General features: G+C 48.2%; 10 protein-coding genes across 10 annotated transcripts; 7 read left to right on the forward strand and 3 right to left on the reverse strand.

Moving 5' to 3' along the window:
• Positions 1-4152: 4152 nt before the first annotated feature.
• Positions 4153-4785, forward strand: COCSADRAFT_174889 (uncharacterized protein; the record flags this gene model as incomplete). The annotated part of the gene is made up of 2 exons (XM_007705730.1): positions 4153-4581; positions 4723-4785. The coding sequence occupies 2 exons, from the start codon at positions 4153-4155 to the stop codon at positions 4783-4785; spliced, it is 492 nt and encodes a 163-aa protein (XP_007703920.1).
• Positions 4786-4895: 110 nt separating this feature from the next.
• Positions 4896-6719, reverse strand: COCSADRAFT_125649 (uncharacterized protein). Its single transcript, XM_007705731.1, has 3 exons — positions 6549-6719; positions 6095-6493; positions 4896-6038 (listed from the first exon to the last, which is right to left on the reverse strand). Exons 1-3 carry the CDS (start codon positions 6685-6687, stop codon positions 4987-4989), a joined length of 1590 nt encoding a protein of 529 aa, XP_007703921.1. The 5' UTR covers positions 6688-6719; the 3' UTR covers positions 4896-4986.
• Positions 6720-10282: 3563 nt separating this feature from the next.
• COCSADRAFT_98412 (uncharacterized protein) lies at positions 10283-10796 on the forward strand (the record flags this gene model as incomplete). The annotated part of the gene is made up of 2 exons (XM_007705732.1): positions 10283-10381; positions 10431-10796. Coding segments are annotated over 2 exons (465 nt in total), but the record flags the coding sequence as incomplete, so codon positions are not given.
• A 524-nt stretch (positions 10797-11320) lies between these two features.
• Positions 11321-12865, forward strand: COCSADRAFT_99093 (uncharacterized protein; the record flags this gene model as incomplete). The annotated part of the gene is made up of 2 exons (XM_007705733.1): positions 11321-11476; positions 12368-12865. The coding sequence occupies 2 exons, from the start codon at positions 11321-11323 to the stop codon at positions 12863-12865; spliced, it is 654 nt and encodes a 217-aa protein (XP_007703923.1).
• A 3513-nt stretch (positions 12866-16378) lies between these two features.
• COCSADRAFT_40245 (uncharacterized protein) lies at positions 16379-16995 on the forward strand. Its single transcript, XM_007705456.1, has 2 exons — positions 16379-16757; positions 16825-16995. The coding sequence occupies exons 1-2, from the start codon at positions 16446-16448 to the stop codon at positions 16948-16950; spliced, it is 438 nt and encodes a 145-aa protein (XP_007703646.1). The 5' UTR covers positions 16379-16445; the 3' UTR covers positions 16951-16995.
• Positions 16996-17238: 243 nt separating this feature from the next.
• On the reverse strand, positions 17239-18326 carry COCSADRAFT_40246 (uncharacterized protein). The gene is made up of 4 exons (XM_007705457.1): positions 18267-18326; positions 18166-18213; positions 18041-18111; positions 17239-17979 (listed from the first exon to the last, which is right to left on the reverse strand). Exons 1-4 carry the CDS (start codon positions 18280-18282, stop codon positions 17488-17490), a joined length of 627 nt encoding a protein of 208 aa, XP_007703647.1. The 5' UTR covers positions 18283-18326; the 3' UTR covers positions 17239-17487.
• A 319-nt stretch (positions 18327-18645) lies between these two features.
• Positions 18646-19069, forward strand: COCSADRAFT_29829 (uncharacterized protein; the record flags this gene model as incomplete). The annotated part of the gene is made up of 3 exons (XM_007705377.1): positions 18646-18693; positions 18755-18882; positions 18928-19069. 3 exons carry the CDS (start codon positions 18646-18648, stop codon positions 19067-19069), a joined length of 318 nt encoding a protein of 105 aa, XP_007703567.1.
• Positions 19070-19506: 437 nt separating this feature from the next.
• Positions 19507-20307, forward strand: COCSADRAFT_163931 (glycoside hydrolase family 61 protein; the record flags this gene model as incomplete). Its single annotated transcript, XM_007705734.1, has 1 exon — positions 19507-20307. The coding sequence occupies one exon, from the start codon at positions 19507-19509 to the stop codon at positions 20305-20307; it is 801 nt and encodes a 266-aa protein (XP_007703924.1).
• A 344-nt stretch (positions 20308-20651) lies between these two features.
• On the forward strand, positions 20652-21730 carry COCSADRAFT_163932 (uncharacterized protein; the record flags this gene model as incomplete). Its single annotated transcript, XM_007705735.1, has 2 exons — positions 20652-20940; positions 21003-21730. 2 exons carry the CDS (start codon positions 20652-20654, stop codon positions 21728-21730), a joined length of 1017 nt encoding a protein of 338 aa, XP_007703925.1.
• A 218-nt stretch (positions 21731-21948) lies between these two features.
• Positions 21949-22431, reverse strand: COCSADRAFT_174897 (uncharacterized protein; the record flags this gene model as incomplete). Its single annotated transcript, XM_007705736.1, has 2 exons — positions 21949-22175; positions 22293-22431. The coding sequence occupies 2 exons, from the start codon at positions 22429-22431 to the stop codon at positions 21949-21951; spliced, it is 366 nt and encodes a 121-aa protein (XP_007703926.1).
• Positions 22432-22692: the final 261 nt, after the last annotated feature.

Here is a 22692-nt window from a genome sequence, read left to right on the forward strand (position 1 = left end):
AGACTGTGAAAACTTTTCCATTACTTCTACTTGGCTATCGAGATGGTATATACTACGGTAACTCGAACGCGTGTTCATCAATGTAGCACAGAGGTTTCAGAGGGCATCTGTAGGTATGAAGCGGGTACGCGTTACCGGAGTCGCAAAGTGCCGTTCCCGCGGGATCCCAAAAAGCGCATAGGGTCTGTTGGATGGGTTCAGCCCCGTTTTCCGTTTTTACATCGGAGCTGCAAACGGCACCCTGTTCGGTAAAACGGAACTTCTGGTCGTGTATACTTACTTCCAAGAACTTGGTTTTGCAACCGCAACGCCAATATTCATTCCTCTTGCTTGGCGGTGCTTCGACCCATTTTTTTCTCCTCTTCAGGCGAACTAGGGCTTGAAATGTAAATAGTACCCTCCAGCTCTATCCTGGAGGAGCTGCTTCATCGCTTGGCTACAGGAAATGTGCTTGTTTCCCGGAAATTTCCCATCCACGTGGTGAATATGTGACCATACAGCGGAGATCCGACCGAACGGCTTCCGATTTCTGTCCCAATTTAGGTATAGGTCTAACCCAGAATGGTTTTGGTACGGGAACCTGAGAATGAGGAGCGAGTTCGCCCACCAAGCCGTCGTTTACCCGCGGGAAGTCTTCTTCACCCGTTCGCTACGTAAATCTTTGCAACAAATCTTCTCTATCATTTTTGACATCCCGCTCACGGGTATCAACAGTACACTACGATTTCTTGGCTTTCGTGACGGACTTGGCATATTTCAACAACCAAGTGTCTGGGACCCGCCGTACATGCACATGGTAGCCGAAGGTCCACACCTCATACGATTAAAAATAAGGCAGCCTCACGTGCGTAGATAACAGAGGACGCAAGTGGAGATCAAGTTATTCAACAGGAAGGTATATGTAGAGTAAGCGACTAACCGATGAACAACATTCTGTATGTAAGCGTTAAAAAGACGATGCGGTTACTAGGAGAGTGCTCGTGGTGCTCAATCTATTACAGCATACTCTACCGATGAGCTGCTAAGTATTGTGAAGCAGAGGTTTGAGCTAATCGAAAGCGCTGTCTTGACCACAGTGGCAAATCTACCATGATATTTTCTCGTTATGATTTGGGTGGATTTGCCACTAGAATTACCATCTACTTAGCTTTGCATCGGCTAAGACAGCAGCCTGTCCCCTCAACTGCGCTGAAGTATACCTACCAATGAGCCGTTGTTTCCGAGCAGGAATCTAAGCTAATCAAAAGCTCCATTTTGATCAGTGGCAAATCTACCGCAACGTCTTCCAATCACGATTTTGGTATATTCGCCATTACAATGACAATGAAGTAGTAGCTCTTGATCGGCTAAGACCTTGGCTTGTCTAATCGACTGCGTTACAGTAAAACCAACTCACCTTGAGCTCATTGGAAGGCGATGATGGATTTATCACGACGAGTAGATGCCAGTTCTTGATTTTGCAGATTCTGCATAGATGCGCGATCGATCACTCGGAATCTCCGCGATCAGTCTGCGTACGTGCACTGGCTACCCCAGCTAGCGCTGCGGGGTTCAAAATCTTGCTTTTTGATTGTTCTACTATTATGAAAACCTAATTTCCTCTTTAATACAAAACTGTTATTGGATCAGTTCTAAAAGCATTCAGTTGCCTACACAACAAAATAGTGACCTGTGGTGTTTTAAGCCATGTATATTAGTAGACACCTTTAACAAACATAAATAGGAGGCTTCTTATCTCTCCAGCCTTCGTATACCTAATGCCGACGTGAAGGCTGTTTTCTGTAAAGGTTGATAGCGCGAAGATATTTCTGCAAGCATACTCTCTATACTACTTTTCGGTTTGATCAAATATCACGGATATAAAATCCTGAAGGTGCTAGAATCAAAACCATACGTCTAACCCCTATACATGCCTTATGCGATATGTTCTAGCTCTAGCAATTTTCAGGTATGGGACATGTGTTTCGGTGCAGGTGGGTTAGCACACCGCGCCAGCTCATCAAAGATTCAGCCATAGTACTGATGTGCTTAGCGAGATGGGCTTCCCATCGAATAGAGTGGCAGCAAGTTGCGCGTTACACAGCAGGTGATAATCATTAACCCCACCTTCACAAACAAACATGGTATAAATAAGAGAGGTGGCGTTTAACTATAGAGCAGCTCATCTGTAATTTCAGCATGTATTCAGCCCGCTCATCTCATCGATTCATCAGATCTTACAGGAAGGCAAGGCTGAAACACGATCAGTGGCAACTATTGCACCCTACCTCTGGAGCAAAAAGTGGTATATAACTTTCAAATCAGCCTGAAATTGACCATAGCTATCATCCGTAAATAGATTTTGGTACTTTGACTTCTTCACTTATCTATCACACAAGGCTGTCTTGCTATACCGTGTAGGCACTCTCTATCAATTGCCAAAAAATATATCCTTCTAATTTGCAGATACTAACTGAACGGAGTCAGGCTCAAGAATTTGACTAGCAGTGAATGGAGGCACTTTCTGCTGCAGCTAGCATCCTTGCAGTTATAGGTGCTGCTGAGAAAGTCACAAAAGGGCTACAGCTTCCTCAGGATTTGAAAGATGCCGAGCAAGACGTACAAGCCTGTTGCAACGAGATCTCCGCTCTAAGAGTGGTTTGCTCCCAGATTGATTATATTCGGCATGAATTGTCGAAAAAACCCGAGCCCCAAAAGTACGTCAGATCGATCCGTTCCGCGATTACATGGTGATAAGTTTTCTAGTTCCTCTAGCGAGATTATTGAGCTACTCTATGCAAGTCTAATGAGTGTGCGAGCCTCATTGCTAAGGCTTGATACGGTTTTGCAATACCAAATTATATCACCGTCAGAATCGGATGCAGGGCCCTTGCCACACCAACAGATGCTGAAGCGCAATTGGTTGAAAGGAAAGAAGAAGGTAGAACAATTTTGAAACGAGATCCGGCAAGCCCGGAGTGATCTACTCAATGTTGTAGAACTCGCAGACATGTATGTTTGTGGCCGATCGTCACTCCGGAACTGCGCTGACTCTTATACTACAGTGGTCATTCAATGAGAATCGAGTTCCGACTCGAAGGACTGATGACGAAGGTCGATTCCATCTCATATACCCACGCAGAATCGCACGACCAGATCTTGAGTGCGCTAGGCAATAATCACGTCGCAATAGACGACCTTGGTAGAAGGTTGGGAACACAACTTCAGACAATTGGCGATACACTAAGCGAGAGCATGGAGAGGACATTACAACAATATCAAAGGCCTATGATAAACAGTCAAGGACCTTGTGGAAATCCTCCCGGTACAGAAGAATCAACGGTCATAGTCATGAGCTCACGTCCAGTTCGACCTCAGTCTACCTCCTGTCAAACGAATTGGTGTACATTTGTATACCATCGATCTGAGAAAATCAGCAACCTGAATGCCATGAGCTCTTTATTCGGAAGGCTTCACTTCAAGTTCTCAGATATTCCAATATTCACACCACCTTGCAATGTGGACCGTTGCCGCAAGCGCAGGAGATTGCCCTATCTCCGTATCGACTACTTTTTTCCAACCTGGCTGTTACGCCGTATTCTGACTGCGACCCTTGTCTATAGTACACGTGGTTCAATCGACATATATCGTCTCCGAGCACCGCGAGTTGTTGCTACGGAGGCCCCTATATTTACGATGGCTCAAACTGGTAATGTGGAAGGCATCAGATCGCTGTTCACGGAGAACCGGGCATTACCATTCGACGTCGATTGTTTAGGCTTCTCGGCTTTGTGGTTTGTACTAGATACACCAACACCGCGTATGATAGAGTTGTGCAAGCTTATGTTGTCGGAGGGCGCTGATCCACATGAGCATGTGGCCGAAAGGTTTAGATATCAAACCTGCTCCTAAGTGGAGCTTATGTTGGAAGAGATTGGTTGACAATGATATAGATCTGAATACTTATCGTCCTTTGAGACCGCCTGGGAGCCAATCTTAGGCAAAGTCGTGGATGACAATGCAGCGCAGACGCTGAAATCGATGTTCAACGACCCGAACCGGCTGAATGAGCTTCACTCTACAACCCTTCATCGACGGATCCTTGAACTTCCAATCTGTGAAGTCGAGCACATGGACGAGACGGCCGACCACAACGTAAATGCTATCGACGCCATGGGGCGAACGCCTCTACACTGGGCTGTAGTGCGCAATGATATCGCTAATGTTCGTTATCTTCTAGATTGCGGTGCTGATCCAAACAAAGCTGCCGAGCGCTCAGGGTGGACATCGATGCATCTCGCGGCCCGTGCAAGAGATCTCGATCCAGACATCTTGAGGCTGCTGCTAATTCACAATGCAGATGTCGATGCGTTACATTGCCATCAACAGACGCCACTGTCGAGAGCTGTCAGACATGGTGCCGAAGCTACAAGACTCCTGATCGATGCAGGAGCTCATGTGAATCTGCAATACGATGGTGACAAATGGTTTGCTTTGCACTTAGCTGCCTGGATTGGTCAAACAGGGTCAATGGAGGTTTTGCTCGAGGCAGGCGCAGACCCATTGCTCCAGACAATATGGGGAGGGAATATCATTGGAATGGTGCAGGCACATGGACCAATAGGAGCTTTACAGGTCCTTAACAAGTTTCGGACGATCCTTAGACCTGCTTTTGAGAGGCACAGCCGAAGCCTTTCCCAAACTGACTTGCAAGGATTTCGTCGAGAAAACCGTATGCCACAGATAACTGACGAGTGGTGGACATTGTGGGTAGATCTAGTTGATGATCTTTGCGCATTGGGGTGATCAGTCATGACGAAACCTAGAAAATTGATTATGAAGACGTCGGATTTGTTATTTGAAATAGTAGACTGTTGAGTTTAATACTTTGTGCAATATAACAAATAACTAAGATCCTCAATTGGATGAATGTATCTTTTTGAATTTATTAAATGAGCTTTAATCTATGTTATGTGGTATCGGAGAAAGTTTAAATCTAACAGGTTTCTATGCTGAATTTGTGCAGGTGTTCGAGGTACCTGTAGAAATGTACTCGACCTTTGAATCGCCAACCAAAATATCAAAGGTAGTAGGTGAGCTCTGCTGGTTGAGATTCGTTGTAACAGTGTAGTACACGTATCCAGCTGTCTCTTGAGAGGTACGCTGCATGGGAAGCACGACTGGGTTCAACTTAGGAATAACCATTCCTTGAGTTGGTACCTTCTTCACCACGCGGATTTGTGGGGCAGCTCCGCCGGCCAACAGCGTCTTTGAGACAGCAGCAACAATGGTTATATCGGTGGTGTCGTTTGAATTAAATGTGACGCACGTCTGTGCCCTTTGGTACAACACATCGCCATTGATAGGGTAGCCACCTGTTGCGCCGTTGTCGTAGATTTCACCGTTGACACGGATTTTAAACGAGTCAAAAACGTCACTGGCGTTGAACGATTGGAAGACTTCGAACCATTGAAAGTTCTCCTTCTGGTAGCCGAACGATGTTCCACCGCCCATTGTGGCCATCCTGCCATTGATCTCCTCCCCTAGAGTGCCATTGCGCGTAATGGGAATGATAGATGCGGTGAGAGATGCGGGGTCACGACCGGTACCTTCTGTGATACGGACGCGGACGCGGACGTTGAGGTCAACACCGTCGTCGTCGTTGATTTCATATTTTGCGATGTATGGCCGGATTTCTGCTGGCTGCAGGGGCTCGGTGAGCGTGACGTCTCCCGGGACGAGATCTAGCATGCGTGTAAAGGCACCCTCACACTGCGACTTGAAATAAGCTGGATCTGCGAGCTTTCTCATGGTTTCGTTGTCATCAGAAGCGAAGATACGCTTATCGGAGTTCAATGTATCGTTGGCGTTACGGACCAGTGGATTTGTGGTGGAGTTGTTAAGATATTCCACCACCACTTGGTTGTCTAGAACGCCTTTGGTGGTGTCAAAACTGGCTTTGTTCTCTGGGCTAACTGGACCAGAGACGATTTCAGGGTGGTCGACGGAGTGAACGCCACCGATACTGTGCCCACAAGCAATCAAAGTGATCATGTCGACTAGGGAAAGTCAGCTTTCAGTCAATCTATGAGATGACATACGACGGCGGGCTTACCTCCACTGATACTAGCAGTTGCGAACCGCTTGCGGGTGGTTTCGAGGCCTGTGTGGGCCTCAGGTACTCCCTTGATTCCGGCCTCTGTCGCATCTTTCCGGCCCAGCCTTAGTGGTACGCGCATATCCGCACAACGATCCACTGACATGACTAGAGACAATGCGAGAAGGTCTGCTGCCGTACTGCGGATATCGTAGGCGCCAGCCAGGTCCGCTAATGTGTTGTTGAGTGCAGCGCCAAGGTTCTCTGGTCGGTCAAGCTCATATTGGATTGAGGCGTCCAGTCCTCCGGTTTTCGCAGAGGCATCGTGTGTCACAGCATCGTGAAAGGCGGTTCGTACCCACTCTGCTGCCTTTTGTATACCAGGTACACCGGCGCCAAAATCGCATGACTTAACTTCTGTCTGGATGTAAGTTGTCTGTTAGACCATGGATACAGAAAAGATAATGCGTACGATCACCCAGAGTGCCATCTCTGATGTAGCCGAATTGTGTATATAACAGGTCGTCTATGTGGTCGTACTGGCTAGGCCAGACATATGCCTGAGAACTGGGCGCAAACAGCGCAAGACCAATTGCGAGATTACTCTTCATAATGTACTTGGGTTTGTGCTGCAGATGGATGGAAACGAAAGACTCAGAAAAGATACTCGCAGTCGACACGGTTATTGATTAGCTATATATGCACATTCGCGGACTAGGATGACTATCAGGAGCAAACAGCAAAATCTATTACTTCCGTGTCAGAACTTGATCAAGCGTGGTGTCACCTACCGTGTTAATAGTGGGCGCAGTGACATCGTATTCTGGATACGAATACTGCAGTCATGGTAGTGCGATGAATTGAGATTCGATGAGTGGCTTGAGGAACGGCCCGGGGTCGCGTCATTCAGGGAGCGGCCTCTGATTGCTGCAATCTTATTTTGGGTGCAGGTGAAAATGCTAGGATGAGACTGGTCTAGACATCATTAGCTTTCTGTCCAAGCTAGGTTGATCAACCCTGAAATTACCCACTCAAGCACGTAGCGAGTATTGGCTCCAGCCCGCCTTCTTTCGGCGGAACTAGGTATCACCGGCACCGTACTCCCGGCTGTCAGCAGCCTGAGAGTCGCGCGCATAGATCTCACCAAATCTTTTGAAGCCTGGAATATAGACTTGTTCATGGAACAGAGGCAAATTTCGTCATCTTTGTAGCACAAAGAACACTGTAGTCATCTAGTGGATGGTGAATGGTGTGCCAGGGCTGGATATTGCTACGCTGGACAGTGAAGGTCGCCCCTGGAATTGAAATCTCAGAGTAACATCGGCTTCGACCGGTTGCTTCCTTGCCCCCGGCCTCGTCTACTTGAGCTATTTAAGGAACTTACTTTAATGTGTCTCTACCCCACAGGGATACCTTTTTATCCACAACACAGCGAATGGAATATAGATGGATGCATCGCTCTACCTACTTAGTACACCATGTCTGTAATCGTATTTTGCCCAGCTAGTTAGCGCTGTTTAGACCCATAAATCCCCAGAATAAGAAGAATCAAGCTTTTTATAGAATCGATCTAAAATTCTTTAGATTGCCACCTTGTAGATCGCAGACCCAAAAAATAGCTATGCCAGAGCCAGGGACGCATCCTAGATGGCACAGAGAACGTTTGCCACCTTGTTATTATTGGCTGTGCAAAATACGATTGAAGACATGGTGTGCCACTACTACTTCCATACATACTATATCCACATTGAGACTACTTTGACCTCAGTTGGTACCCGATAGGTGCCGAACAACATTCTACGCTTCTCCACAGTACTGCGCAATGAGCGCTAAAATGCAATGACATGGTCCAATAAGCTTTGCATATGGAAGCTTCCCATGACTGTCACGCGGAACAATTTAGTAGTTGATATGCCACTTGGTGTCAAATTAAGTGCTACATTCTGCAGAAGTGTCTATCCTAAAGTGGTGCACTGCCACATCTTTGCCACGTCGAACATTCCATTCAACTAGTGAACCACTAGTGGGAGGACTATTGCTGCTCGTCATTACTCGTGTTGTAGATCCTATTTTGCCAAAGACATAGCAGTGGGTTCTAGCGATTTTTGCTAAAAAAAAACAGCTGTTCCAACCAATCAACTGCTGCGTTTTAATGGTGATCAAATTTCCGCCACGACTGTGACAGAAGGACGGCTACTCGTGTGTACAACTTTACAAAATCATGCTAGCTGATCCACACAGGCCCTTGCTCACCATCGCATTGCTCGTGATTGGAAAAAGCATGCGCTCCACAACACAAAGTACATGCGCATCGAATACTTGTTTAAGGGTAAGGCAGGTGATCCCCTGCAAGAACCCAGTGCAAATCCTTTGAAATCTCAATAGCTTTGCTTTTGCCCAGAAGCAGGAGTCTCTGGGCGGACGGAGGTGGAATAGTCCCTAACTCAGTATCTTTTTTTAGGTACACCAATCAATCTTCTCTCATATAATCACCCCCACGACTGCCGCGCACGAAAACCGCACCAATGAAATATGCCCGTCATTTCTCTGCCGCGCGGTTGCGTTGGAAATGGTCTGTCAAGTTCATGGATACCAAGAAATATGTTCTTAATACGAGATGCCAAGGCACAAGAGGCACGGATACATGGATTCATAGCTAAGCTTCGTTCCCTGGTTCATTGCCCAGACGATGGATTCAGTTAAGTTCTTCTCCACATACTCTTAAACGATCTTGTGTATCCATTCATTGCCGAGCTACTCGGCAACACCGAACCTACACTGTAGTTGTAAGTTGAATCATTCACATTTCCTTAGAAACTTAGTTTATCAGATGCCATCTTTGGTAATGCCTTTACCTGCATGTTTTCTGTGCGACTCGGCATAGTATTGAGGTAGCATCACGGTGTCACGCTACATAGGTCGCTAGCGGGAAGTTGACCATGTTACTTACCGACCCTGCAACCTAAGAAGCCTATAAATCCGTCTTCCATGGTGCGCGACTCAACAGTCTAATGGCTGCCGTTGAGAGAGTATGGTTTTAAAAGAATCCCCTTGCTTCTGCAGAAGTCGAAAAGAGTGGGGTGTTATAGGTACGAATGTGTCTCGATCTGATTATCAGCTACAATGAAGTCAGTCTTAGATGGGAGGTCCTTTTTTCTGCAAGTGATTAGCAGCAAATTTCAAGAAACGCGTTTTGTCAACGGAAGAAAAAAATCGTATGATATACGCACAGTTCACAAGAGGGACAAATATGTAGTATAGAGTTTTCGCCAAGTCAAGATCAATACTTCCTACAGAAAGAAATCTCATGACCCAAGGCACCATACGGTGTTGCTCGCCACCGTGATTGAACATAAATATCTTCTGTTCGAAGAGAGGCGTGGTCTCAGTCCCTCGGTTTCTTGGACAAAGTCTTTTGACCCCGATGTTGATGTACATAATAGGTACCAACTCATGAAAATGAAAGACAATTTAACAGAGACGTCTACAAACTAAGCACTACTCTATCCAAGTGACTTTGAACATGTAGGGACAATGTGTGCTTTAGCCTCCTATAGCTAGTACCCATACCAATCATATGCTAAGATACCATAAAACATAACGGCCCGATATTCCGATGGTAAATATAAGTCGTTCTTCAAATCATAGGGTATCTGAATACGATACAAGCTCATTCTTAGGCCTTGATAGACTGTTGTCGTGGGGCACGGATGCCAGCCCGCTCGAGTTGGACGAGAAGGCGACCGAGCTGATGGAGTAGCTATGGCCATTGATCGTCGAAAAGCAGGCGCCGCTGCGTTAGATCGTATCCTACCATTCAAACAGCCTCAAGTGAGAAATTCAATTGCTGTGATATAGATAGCATGAAGCTTTCTGGTTGGCAACGTTCATGTTACCAGATAGCGGTGGAGCTGTTTGTGGCTGAGCGGGCCTGGTGGCTGAGCAGGCAACCAAAACCGGTCAACCCTGTTTCAGCCCGTACATACGTACGTACGTATACCTTGACTATTTGGCCCCCCATTTCTCCCATTCATATCTCTAGTTACTACCGCAACAAAGGGCGTGAGGATTGACATGACGGCGCGGTGAAAGCTTCTACCCAGTAGACCTTGTGCATCGGGTCTTTTTACTACGTATCTCTTGCGACAATGGAGGCGGTATGTTCGGACGTTTGACCACCCCGCCCACTTCTCTAACATTGCAAAGATTGGCGCTGTCGCCAGTATATTGCAGGTTGCCCAAATCGGAACACAGCTATCTATTGGGTTATTTCAAGTTGCAGATGCTATCGCTTCGGCCAACCAGGTGGGAGCTTCGCTCAAGACTTCGATAGTCCAAGCTGACACACATGCAGGAGACGAATTATATCGCCAAAGACATTGCTCTCTTCTGTCAGGTTCTCAAGGATCTTGCTAAGGCGATGGAATTTGGCCAAAAAGCTCAGCTCTTCAGACAGGATGCCTTTGATACAAGCATTAAGATTGTTGACGAGTGCAAGCGCGTGTTCACTGAGATTGAGGATATCTTGAAAAAAGCGACCAAGTCTGACAATCCGCTCGCTGGCAAATTTCGCTTGCCCACTGGTCACAAGATCATGTGGATCTTTAGGAAAGGGAAGGTTGAATTCTTTCGCCGGCTTTTGGAATCGCTTAAATCGACCATACTGGTTGAGCTTGCAGTTTTAAATTATGCGATCAAAGTGACGTCGCATCTATCGTAGGTCTAGATGCTTTGGTTTTCGGTCGCTCTGCTTACGAGAACAGAAAGGATACTGTTGACGTAGACGAGTTGCTGGCCCTCAAAAGTCTGGTACTTGCCAACGAAGCGGCCAAGCAAGAGTTCCACCATCAAGCAGAGAGTAATGGAGAGATGGTAAACGAGGCCGCAATATCTAGCAGCGGAGTATCGGCATGTTCGAGAGACTCTAAAGCGCCCACACTCTCTTTATCGGCAGCTAATGAGGGACCTGCACCTACAGCCATAAGTCACAGTCAAGCCCCGAGGACCGCAGAGGCTACAAAGCTTGCATCTTCATCTCAGTTCATCATTTCAAACAATGTTTATCCTTATTGGTCTCAAATTGATCGGTTGGAGTTGGCTGCTCAGAAACTGGAGTTAGCCAAATGGGAGTATTCTCGACTTGAAGAAAATATTGCTCTAGGCAAGGCGAGAGGATCAATCGATTCAGAAATGAGACACGACTTTCTGATGGACAGGATCAAGAACGGACTAACAAAATTTGGAATGAGAGAAGAACTTGTTGACGCGGCAATATCTACTCTCAAGGCCAACGGAGCTAGTCCAGCGCCTGAGCGAATCCCCATCTATCCAGTGGTATCCTGCGACTCCAAACAACTCGCGTGTCTCCGATCCACGGGCCTTATTGATCTTACAAGCACAGTAAGTTTCATTGCAACCGTATAATAGCTTCTGTGTTTGATACGTTGCAGGACGACTCAAAAGAGGTCGTTATTCTGAGGTGGCTACCGGATATGTTTGTCGATGTTCTTTACGAACATACTCAGGATCTTCTCGAAAAATCCGGTGTACCGAGACATAAGATTATAGAAGCTCCAGGAAATCAAGCCTCCGAACAACATGTGACTATGGGCCGTGAAGAAAATCACATCCTGCTCTCTACCGATCAACAACCCCAAAACAGAGATGTAAGTGAAGAAGTACACGCCATTAGGTTCAATGGAATACTAAAGCAAGTAGGAACCCCTGCGGGGTAAGAAGAGAAGATCTCAGTCCATTGGCGATGCGCATCCTACCAATGTCTCTGGAAAGCGGCAAGTTCAGTGGGGCAGCCATACTCCCAGAGCTCTCGACGAAGAAAACCATCCAGAAGATGTTCTTGAGAAAAGCGCCGAATCCGAGCCTGAAACCATTCAAGATTGTCCACAGTTCGAGGACAGGAGTTTCGATCAATTGGACTTAACCATGGGAGTAAATGAAGATAATCAAAACATCGATTATGACGACTTCACATTGAACTATAGTCAAGATTTGTCACCATTCGATGAATGCAGAAGCCACAAGTATGAGCTATTTGATCAAGATCACATTATGGACGGCGATCCGATCCTGGTTCCGGAGTGCGGAAATACCGGAAATGCATTGGATAAAGGGCAAGCACCAGAGCCTGGTAGTGAAACATCCTTCTTTCCACCGATTGTGCCACTAGAAGATACATCGGGTCCGGCAAGTCGACCAAGGCCCATTGATCTAGCAAATAACGATCCTTGGATTCCTTCTATTAAAGAATTAGAGAAGGAACGGGAAGAGAAGGAACGGGATCATGAACTTGCGAATGATTTGGTCAGGGAATGGCTTAACAAAAATGACTTACAGTTCCATGCTGAAGCTGACATCCAGCCGAACATCGTTCCTGACCCCTTGGTATCCGCTCAGGAACCAGAAACCCCATCCACAGCAGTGCAACTCGTAAGGCCAGGACAGGGTCACGATCAGCCAACACCCGTCCAAGTACCAGAGACCGCAAATGCGTCGATGCAGAAATTCCGGGCCATGTCGAGCAATAATTATCAGGCTTCTCTCGCCGCAACATGGGGCACAGCCTCCGTTGACAGCAATTACGACCTTGACGCATACTTGGAGAGGCGCAGGAAAGGGATCGAGGGCCGCAAGGATTTCTTCATGGATGCCGAGGACGACAAGTCCCTTCAGGCTGTTCAGGAGCTTCTATTGAAGTGGACGACCGTGGACGATCCTGTTGTTTGGGAGAACAGTAGCAAACAACTGAGACTACTTACTCAAGGACCCTGAGAGCCTCTAGTGTTGAATGGCTTTCTAAGTATTCTTATATCTTTAACATATTGTTGAGACCATTATATTACAGAGTATCTGTAGTGTTCTATTATATAAGAATAGGCGTTAACTAGCTGCTAACTCCATTTATTGTTTCTGTCTAAGCTAATAGTACACGCAGTGAAAATAGGTCAACTGATGATATCCTTCCTAATCCCACTGGGGATACAACATGGCGTCATGGAGGCTTGGAGATACACTGCTTGCCTCGACGACACATTTACGTTGCCGAAATGCAAGAAGTAAACCCAGTCATGATACAACGCACCATTCGGTCCTATCAAGCAGTAGCAGACACTCTCATTTTTCGTTCTAGCCGACCGGATTTAAATATTTCCAATAAATGGTGTGCTTCTTTAGAGAACGATTGTGTCGCTGGCATATATCATCCCGTCAATTCATATCAACCTCCACCTTCACTAGTGTCCACAAGCATTACGTTGTCCTCATCCGTCAACGCAGTTTTCGCAGTGCCTCGAGCTACAAATGCCCAAACACCCAGCAGGATACTATTGGGCCCCCAGAAATCGATTATATGCAAAGCGAATGCGCTGTAAAACGCATTTGCATGGCTGCGGCAGCAAGATACGAGGGGCGAAACTTCGAGTGGTGCGTTTCTATGAAATTGTGGCTGAGATAGGGCATGGGGTATGGAATGCTTCTAACCGCCGTTCCTCTTATGATAGACACTGTGCTTGCCGTAAATTCCCTAGTAGATAAGCTCTAAGAACCGCCGAGTTGAATGCCCGTGTGGGTGGCGACGGAAGCAGTCACGGCAATTCCGCGCACCGATGCTTATTCTGTGGCTGCCAGCGTCATATGTACACAGAGGTTATCTTGGACTAGCGATCTTCTTCCGGCTTTACGTGATGCGGGTGTCGAGTTTGACGAGCTTGAGGCTTCGTGCTTCAGTCAGGATATGATAGTGGATACGTTCATCAATCTGGTTGGCTTTTTTGCATCAACGTACAAGGACGGCTTCAAGACCTCGTGAACAATACAAAAAGGCCCGCGCCCGGTCATAATTGTATTGGCTGCACAATGTTTCCGTGCTCAACGCCGACTTTAGCAAGACTTTTGTTAAGCAGATCTAGGCCACAGTATGGGTCGCGCAAACTCAGGCACCTTAGCTTGCTCGTCTTAAGCAACACGCTCTTACCATCAGCACTAGACTACCCTCTAACCGTATCTTTCTCTCACTCTGCCCTTAACACGCTTACCGTAACCAATTCCCAAGCTTCTTTGAGGACAACGTCGACATCACATTCTCGACCTGCAAGTTTCGCGCTACGATATCGTACCACCCATCAAGGCGATAAAAACAGCAGTACTCCCTGAAATAGCATGACCGTAGAGTCAGCTTAGGGCCTGTTCGGTTCTGTCTGCTATACCGGATTGGGGTTCTGTCAGAAAAATGGAGATGGAAATAGCGTTATGTTCGGTAAAACAAAAGTCTAGACGCCACAGGGTGGAGCTCTATTTTGTGAGCGCAACACCGACATATGTAAAAAGCCTTACATATCTAGTGTAGTCTTAACGCAATACTTTCCCTTTTCGAGTTAAACGGAACCGCGTTTTCCTGGTACGCAGATCTTAAGATCTCTAATAAGAATTTAAACCCTCCGTTTAACCACGTGATAAGCCCCTTCTATCGTTTATTCTAGCCCAGATCAGCCCAGTTATGACACTAATTGACGCCTACTAACACAGAACAGTAGCCAAACGGAGACGGAAAATGGAGCAACTGAACAGGCCCTTACCATGCGCGCCAAAAAAAACTTCCCCAACCTATCAAGACAGTATAAACGAAAAATTCCAACTCACTCTCCTACTCCTCTACCTCCGATCACACCCGAGAGTTTAAATAACAACCTCACCATTATGGGTAGCTAGCGCATCCCATACCCTTACCCACTCATCTCACACATCCCCACACGGTCCAATCCATACCCCAGACATCTGCATAAACTTTACCCGAGATCTCCACTAATTCCCTATAGCTAAAAACAAAATCCATGGTATCAGCTATCATTACATATTAGTTCACTCACCGAGTTCAATAAAGCATCTCAAATCACGTCACCGCAGCTCGCACAACTAGACCGCATTTCTAGGCTCTAGACTTGCGAAATAATGCCATGACAAGCTGACAAGCAGGGTGCGGTCAAACGCTCTATTACACCGGGTGTTCCGCATGTTGCATTGATCATGCTGCGCCGTACCTTCTATCGACACTGTAACAGAGCCGTAACGTAGTAACTCAGTCACTACACGATTCCTCGGACTTTCTATTATCTGCATATCCTCTCAGACTCTCGCAGCCAGACCAGTATACCCAGTCTCTCCCATCTCTATACGCATCCACAAACAACGTCACTGTATATAATTAGTATATACACAAGGGGTCGCTAGTGTACCTTGAACGCCATCTTTGTAGCACTACACTATTTTTCCTCACCGTCCACCCTCACAACGTCAGTGGCATCCTACAATCGTACGAGCCCGTAACAAAGCGGTGTAAAAAAAACACCCTCGCGTACAATCCCAATGCTCAAAGTCACGTGCCGTCATCTTCTACGCCTGCGCCTTTCACTTATCTATTCATCTCAATACTTACCCTGCATACCCGTATAACGCGTATCTTTAACCGTCTCAAATAAGCTTACACGTTTAACTGCCTTCTAGCCTGCGACTTCGCCTCCCTCTCCCCCTGGTTCCCCAAGACCGCACGGATTGGTAATAGGACCGAAAAGCGTTTAATTCCCCAAATTCCAGAACGTCCATTTTTTAGTGAGTACGTGCTCTCCTGCAGTCACTTTATAGGCACGATTAGATGTGGGAATACGGGGAAGGTGTGTCAGGCGAGGGAATGACGTAGCAGCTAAGAAGCTATATCATGCGACCTTTTATGTTTTTGTGAAGAGAGAGAAAGAAAGAAAGAAAGAAAGAAAGAAAGAAAGAAAGAAAGAAAGAAAGAAAGAAAGAGAGAGAGGACTAGAAGAGGGAGGTAAATGTGAAGCACAAGAGACTTGGCTGAAATATTTACACAGTAAACGAATAATCGAATGTAAGTACGATACGGAGTGACACATCATGCCGTGGCTGATGCTGGCCTAGACATATTGCTCGGGCCGTTTGATATTAAGGACAGTTACAGGGGTAAAGGATCAGGACAAAGCAGTAGAAACAACTAACTGGAATCGGGAACCGTTGTGGCTAGCGCTTCCCCATCATGCAAGATGGAGGAACCGTGCGTTGTTTCGTAGGGCCCGTTCAGAACATCTCAGTGGCAGCGTGACTCGGGTTTGCGAATAGTACCTGGCCAGTACGTATGTAGTATGTCCAGCAGGGTGTGCTCAATGCCCTCGTCTCGGCGGCTCGGCGGGGTTGCTCGTCGGGTCTTTGATGATGAATAGCAGCTCACTCACCATATAAGAAATGAAGGATCCCTCCCCAGAATTCATTCTCAACCTCAATATCAAGAACTACCAGATCCAAACACACCCCGAACCAACCCGAACTAACACAAATCCTCAATATGCACGCCAGCTCTTTCATCGCTCTCGCCCTCGGTGCCACCGCCGTCTCTGCGGCCGCTGTCGCCGTGGACGCCACCCCCGTCTCTTCGGCCCCTGTCCTCAGCTCTGAGCGCAGGCAGAATGCGTGCGATCCGTACTGCCAGTTCCCCAAAAGCCTTGACTGCCCAGGAAGCGGCGGTGTTCACATCGAACAGAAAGATCTTATCGCGGCGGTTGTTGCAGGCGACAGGTCTCAACCACCACGTGAGACCAGTGCAGCCAACCTTGCTACGAGGCACTGCGGTGAACTCAAGACCTTCCCTCTCTGGATTGTAAGATTCTCTTTGAAGCGCAATGACTAGCGTCTGCAACTCGCCATGCTAACGTTGAAATCTGCAGGCTGATTTACCTAAACGAGCTGGCAGTGTTTATTATGCCGTTTCACCTCGTGGCACCTTTTACTATTGCGGCACTAGTTCGGGAACACATGCATCGGGCTGGCCCGACCAATGCAAGGAGAACTAATAGGTATCGATCAGAAATCCTTGTATATACTTGAAAATTCTCCCATAAGGGTTACTGTAAATAGAAATGAAAGTGCCAATGCGATGCTTCAGATCTAGTCAACTGGCGTATCATTCTGATTGGGTGTATAATATGTCAAATGACCTACAAAGCTTTGGTAGTGCTGTCATGATTCCCAGGCTGTCGATTAGTCGCAATAGTTCAATTTTGTTCATGGACTCTGTTGTTCGAAAAGTAAGAAAATCCTCAGCTGTCAACAATGAGTGTACTACCAGCAGTATCACGCACCTTGCTACACATGCTCGTGATTGACCAGAATCAAGGACGATTGCCAAATTGTCGGAGCAGAGTTGAGCAAATTGATGCGAGAAATAAAACAAGCTTCTTGATATGGTATCGAGATATTTTGGTCATGAAAACTACCCTTGTAATGTGACGCCAGACTCCAGGAACGGTTTTTTACTCGCAAGGCCAAGCCAGTCATTGGGCTGTCGCTGTCGGTCGATGCCGATGAGGTACCGGGTCCCAAGAGTCGCTCTACTCGTCAACATCCATGGCCTCGACACCGCGACCACCGAGTTTCATCTTCATCTTGCTCTTGCTCTTAGTCTTGGGTAGCATCTCTTCCTCGACATCGCTAAGCTCGCTCTCTTCCGCCTCAAGCTCCTTCCTCCTGGCAGCAACCTTGTCCTTGATTGTCTGGACATCGGGCTCGCCTTGCATTTGCTCGAGCTCCTCCTTGGAGAATCGCTCGCTGGGTGGCAGCAGGTGCTGGTTTTCCAGAACCAGCTTGCGGTCTTCCTCGCGCTGGCGCTGCTTGTTACCGCGCATACGGGCCTTGTAGAAGGCGCGCTCTCTTCTGGCACGGATCTCGGATACACGGCCCATGGCCTTGAGTGTCGTCTGGACAAGGTCGCGGTTGTAGCGCACAGGCACGTTACGGCGCTGAGCAAAAGTGAGGGTAGAATCGACAGTCATTTCCTTGCCGTGTGCGCGGCGGAAGCTCTTTGTCCAGGCCAGCTTGCGCGGCTGTAGAAAAAAAGCTAAGTCAGCAGGGGTGGGGTGAGCGCATGACATGAGGCGTGCTTACGTTGCGCTTCATCTTGAAGTTCTTGTGGCATTTGCTCTTGCAGAAGCGGAAGCTCTTGGCGTCATTTCGCACTGTGCGCGGTCAGAAGAGGGTCGTGGCGGCGCCATTGCATAGGGTATGAATACCAAAGGTGATGCCCTTGGACGGGTAGACGGGGCTTGAGCAGAAGTAGCCTGGATATGTTAGTATCGGCGTTGATAAGCGCTAATATAGAATATATCCATACACGTCTCAATTCTCATGGTGACGGCGGGGGAGTGATTGGAGGAGGTGGAGGTAGTGGTGGTGGTGGTGTAGCAAAAGGCAGTATGCCGGCCTGGCCAGAAATTTTGGGTGGCACGTGCACCCGGGGCCAATTGCATCGCTTGTCGCCCGAGGCACCTCCGCAGATTCCTCGCCCGCCTTTTCCCTCGACATTATCGACACCGACTTGATCGCCCCGTCTCTGCCGTGTCCTCTATCGTCCTCGTCGTCCAGTCTCCGCCTACATTATCCTCTCAAACATCACTCTGTACATTGTCTGCGTCTGGACCCCATAGCACCCGCCCCACCCGCTGCACCAACCAACTACCGCGTTTTCTCATCTCTCCCCGCACAGGACCAGCATGTCGGCCTGGGTGTGGATATTAGGCGCAGGTGCCACTGCCTTCTTCGTACGTCCTCCTGTATCATGTGCAGCCCTCGTATACAGGCAATACTGACCCAAATGAACAGGGCCGCGCAGCTCTCGTTGCTCTGCGAAGATCAGGTGGGGGCGCTGGTGCTCTGGGGCGCTCATACTACAAGGGCGGCTTTGAACCCAAGATGACACGGAGAGAAGCAGCGCTGATATTAGAGTTGCCGTAAGTTGGTCTGCATGTATGCATTCGCATGCTAACAAACAACAGCGAACGAGGCATTACAAAAGAACTCCTGCGGAAGAAGCACCGCTCACTGATGCTCCTAAACCACCCCGATCGAGGCGGCAGCCCTTACCTGGCTACCAAGGTCAACGAAGCAAAAGAGTTGTTGGAAAAGGAGGTCAAATAGAAGGACCAGACGACTGTGAATGTACCCACTATCTGTACTATATTACGACAGCATTGTCGACATCGGCATCAGCATGGCGTTGGACTGAAAATGATCGGCGTTCAAACCACTCAATCCGCCCCGTGTTCCGCTCTGTTAGCGTCCGTGCCAGCCTATTCTCCTCTCATTCGAAACATTGCGCTGGTCAGAGCAATTTGTTTGCTGCCCTTGGCCTGTTTCGTATTCCCTGGCACGTTGTCTGACACTCGCCCACTGTGGCCAATCACACTTGGCGGTCGAGATGAATTGTGGCATGGCTAAATCTGCAACGATTGCAACTATAATGACAATATTGCTATACGATCCCCACAAAGACTTGTACCAATATATATTCCCCAGAGCCGGCTTGTACTTATGCACTCGGTATTCGTCCCTTTTCTTCCTACACTTGTTTCGCCATGATGGGGCTTTTGACAACCGTGACCTCGTCACTTCTTCTGGCCGGCGTATCGGCTCACGCACGCATCGAGAAAATCACAACATCAGCTGGCCTGGTTTACAATGGATGGGACCCCGTTTCCTCTGAAACATTGACACCGCCTCGTCCATTGGCTGCATGGTCAGCCGTGAACATGGGCAACATCTTCGTGTCTCCCTCACACTTTAATACGTCAAACATTACCTGCCACGACAATGCCATACCTGGTGCACTTCATGTCAACACGACTGCCGGCGATACATTGCAGTTGAAATGGAATGAATGGCCAGTCTCCCACGTCGGCGCAGTCATGACATACATTGCCAAGTGCAACACGACTTGTTCAAAAGCAAACAAGAACACCTTGTCCTGGGTCAAGATTGACGAGCTGGCATGGCTCAACAGTACCGGGTGGGACACTCTGGAGTTGGGTGGCACATGGGCGACGGACGTACTCATTGCCAACAACTTCACATGGGAAGTCAAGATACCAGAAGTGCTGGCAGCAGGCTATTACACCCTGAGGCACGAGCTCCTTGCGCTGCACGTGGCAGAGCAGCTGGACGGTGCACAGGCGTACCCGCAGTGTATAAACTTGCGAGTAGACGGAGAGACAGGTGCAGAGGCAAAGCATTTAGAAGGAGGTGTACTAGGGACCAATCTATACAGGCCAACAGATGCGGGTATACTGGTTGATGTCCATAAGAAGCTGACTGGATACGATACTCCAGGTCCAAAGCTATGGGAGTACGCAAGTCCATTACGGCAGCCATACCAATGAAGATGCGACGGGCGGAAAACTTAGTACTTCATATGAACATATATTCATTCATACATACACACATACATACATATACACATACTACATACAAAGCGACAATACAATAGCGCGGGACATGGGACGAATCAGCGCACGGTTGCCCGCGGCTTATTAGTATGTACTCTATTTTGCGCCATGACGCACGTCCAAACAAACTCGTCTCCCACACAAAGACTCGAACTTCTTCTGTCATCAGCCCCCCGTCGCTCATTCCCTCTCTTCCCCCTCCCCCACCTCACCCGTCCTTTTGTTTTCCCTCGCCCATTGCCGCCGAACTTCATCGCTGCAACAATAAAAGGCGCACAATGGCATCAACCGAAGTCATTGAGCGCGAGGCGCCAGAAGTAGTGACTAAGTCACACGCGCCGGTGCGATCGCGTCTCCCTACCGCGCTGCGCGTACCCATTCTCATCTGCCTGAACGCGGGTATCAACGCGCTGCTGTGGGAGTTTGTCTCGAATTTCCTGAGCCCGGAGCTTGGGGCCATCAGCAAGGTGCCGCAAGAGAACGATGTCACATCGTTTTACTCGCCTCATGCGCGTCTCGCCATGCGCTGGTTGACCGTGTGCATGACGTGGTACCTGAGCTACGACTGTAAGAGCGCGTCCAAAGACAAGAACATTTGCGCCAAATCATTGCTAATACTGTATGCGCAGTCTACGATGTCTCGGCCCTCGTTGTCCTGACGCACGCGCCTTTTGCCTATTTGCTCACCACTTTTTACAACATCACGCCTTTGACTGCGGCCACCAGTATCTGCATCGAGGTCATTTCTTTTGCGCTTCCCACATACCTTTTGCGCCCACGCTCCCTTGCCCACAAGACCAACGCGCCCCTGCGCAACCGCTTCTTGCTCAACAGCTACCAAGTCCAGCTCTCGAGCTTTATGCTCGCAACCGGTGTCTACGTTGTGCTTCTGTGGGGCAGTCTGAAGACGGGCGTCTTGAACACGTTCCTCGTCCAATACTTTGACATTCCCACGCTCGAAGTTGCCCATGTCGAGACTCCCCTATCTCTTGTGGTTAAGACGTTTATTGCTGGTTTCGCTGCCAAGGCCTTTCTCCTCAACCCATCCTTTGCTGCTCAGCCGCTTTCCGAGAACCAGACTCCTGGCGATACTTTTGACCCGGCTACTGCCACGCTATCTCAGACTCTTGAGTACAATTTCTACAACTTTACCCAGAGGACCCGCACTCTGATTCAGCAAACGCTCATTCTCAACGCCTTTTTGTTCATCGCCACCGTCCAGCGGAGTATGACGCTCGTGGGAACCGACATTATCGGTGCTGTTGGATATGCCGGTGTGTGGGTTGCGGCCAATACCCTCATTGCCCTGTGGTTTGGCTGGGTTGGCGACACTAGCGCGGATTACGAGCCTTTGTAAAGCATTTGGGGGAGATGAGTAAGGAAAGTTCGGTACAAAAAGAATGGTCCTGGGAAGGTGTTATCATCATGTCTCCATATAACTGTATTTGTTACGTGTTTTTCTATATAGGGACACACGGTCGTGTCGGCGTCGCATTCGTAGTTTTTTGTTGATACCAATTATCTGTTCTATTTTCATTCCTTCCCTCTCCCCTTCTCTCTCTCGCCCTTTTCATCTCACTCCACATAAAATACCTCCTCCATATGTCCCCACCACCCCGGCCCCTTTGCGCTTCCCTGCGCCCCCTCCACAGGCGACTCTTGCATCCCATCCGTCATGCGCCACCACTCCTGTACCTTGGGATTCGCCGCCATGCGCGCCATGTCCTCGTCGAATGCATGCCCTATGTATTTGAACGATGCGAAGAGCGTGGGCCGCGGTGACATGGTGAGGAAGATGGAATCTGTCGAGAAGGTGAGTGAAGCGAACATTGCGAACAACAACGTAGAAGTAGCATCAAAACATAAAGCAATAGCTAAGGGAAAATGTGAAGAGGGAAAGAGAAAGGGGAGAGTATTACAATCCCGTATATTCGAATCCTTAATCTGTTCCAAGACTTCGGGCCAAACAGCCGCATGGCACTTTTTGTATTCGTCGATGGCTTCGGGTTTGAGGTAGAGCCACTGGGCGATGCGGCGGGGGCCTTGAGGTGTTGACATTATTTCTTTCTCTCTCGCCGTGTCCTGTGTTTAGTCGAGGTGAAAATAAATAGCGGTGTTGTTGGATAGGTGAGGATGTGTATGTATTAAAGACACGCGCGGAGGGGCGATGTATGTTTGTGGGGTAATCAGCTCTGTGCCTTTTTTGAGATGCATGAGCTATTGGAGGGGTCATAGGGAACTTGTTCGGGATATTGGAGTCCGAGGGGGGCGGTTAGTGTGGATGCCGAAGCCGGAGCTTAGGGAAGGAAGTTTCTACGC

The sequence above is a fragment of the Bipolaris sorokiniana genome, assembly GCF_000338995.1.
Source record: "Bipolaris sorokiniana ND90Pr unplaced genomic scaffold COCSAscaffold_14, whole genome shotgun sequence".
NCBI lineage: Eukaryota > Fungi > Ascomycota > Dothideomycetes > Pleosporales > Pleosporaceae > Bipolaris > Bipolaris sorokiniana.

Coding starts and splice junctions, on each gene's coding strand:
- COCSADRAFT_125649 (XM_007705731.1), bottom strand. CDS start 6,687: ATGAAGAGTAATCTCGCAATTGGTCTTGCGCTGTTTGCGCCCAGTTCT. Junction 6,494..6,548: donor AGATGGCACTCTGGGTGATC/GTACGCATTATC, acceptor ACATCCAGACAG/AAGTTAAGTCATGCGATTTT. Junction 6,039..6,094: donor AACTGCTAGTATCAGTGGAG/GTAAGCCCGCCG, acceptor GACTTTCCCTAG/TCGACATGATCACTTTGATT.
- COCSADRAFT_40245 (XM_007705456.1), top strand. CDS start 16,446: ATGCACGCCAGCTCTTTCATCGCTCTCGCCCTCGGTGCCACCGCCGTC. Junction 16,758..16,824: donor AGACCTTCCCTCTCTGGATT/GTAAGATTCTCT, acceptor TGAAATCTGCAG/GCTGATTTACCTAAACGAGC.
- COCSADRAFT_40246 (XM_007705457.1), bottom strand. Junction 18,112..18,165: donor GTCCAAGGGCATCACCTTTG/GTATTCATACCC, acceptor GACCGCGCACAG/TGCGAAATGACGCCAAGAGC. Junction 17,980..18,040: donor ACTTCAAGATGAAGCGCAAC/GTAAGCACGCCT, acceptor TTTTTTCTACAG/CCGCGCAAGCTGGCCTGGAC.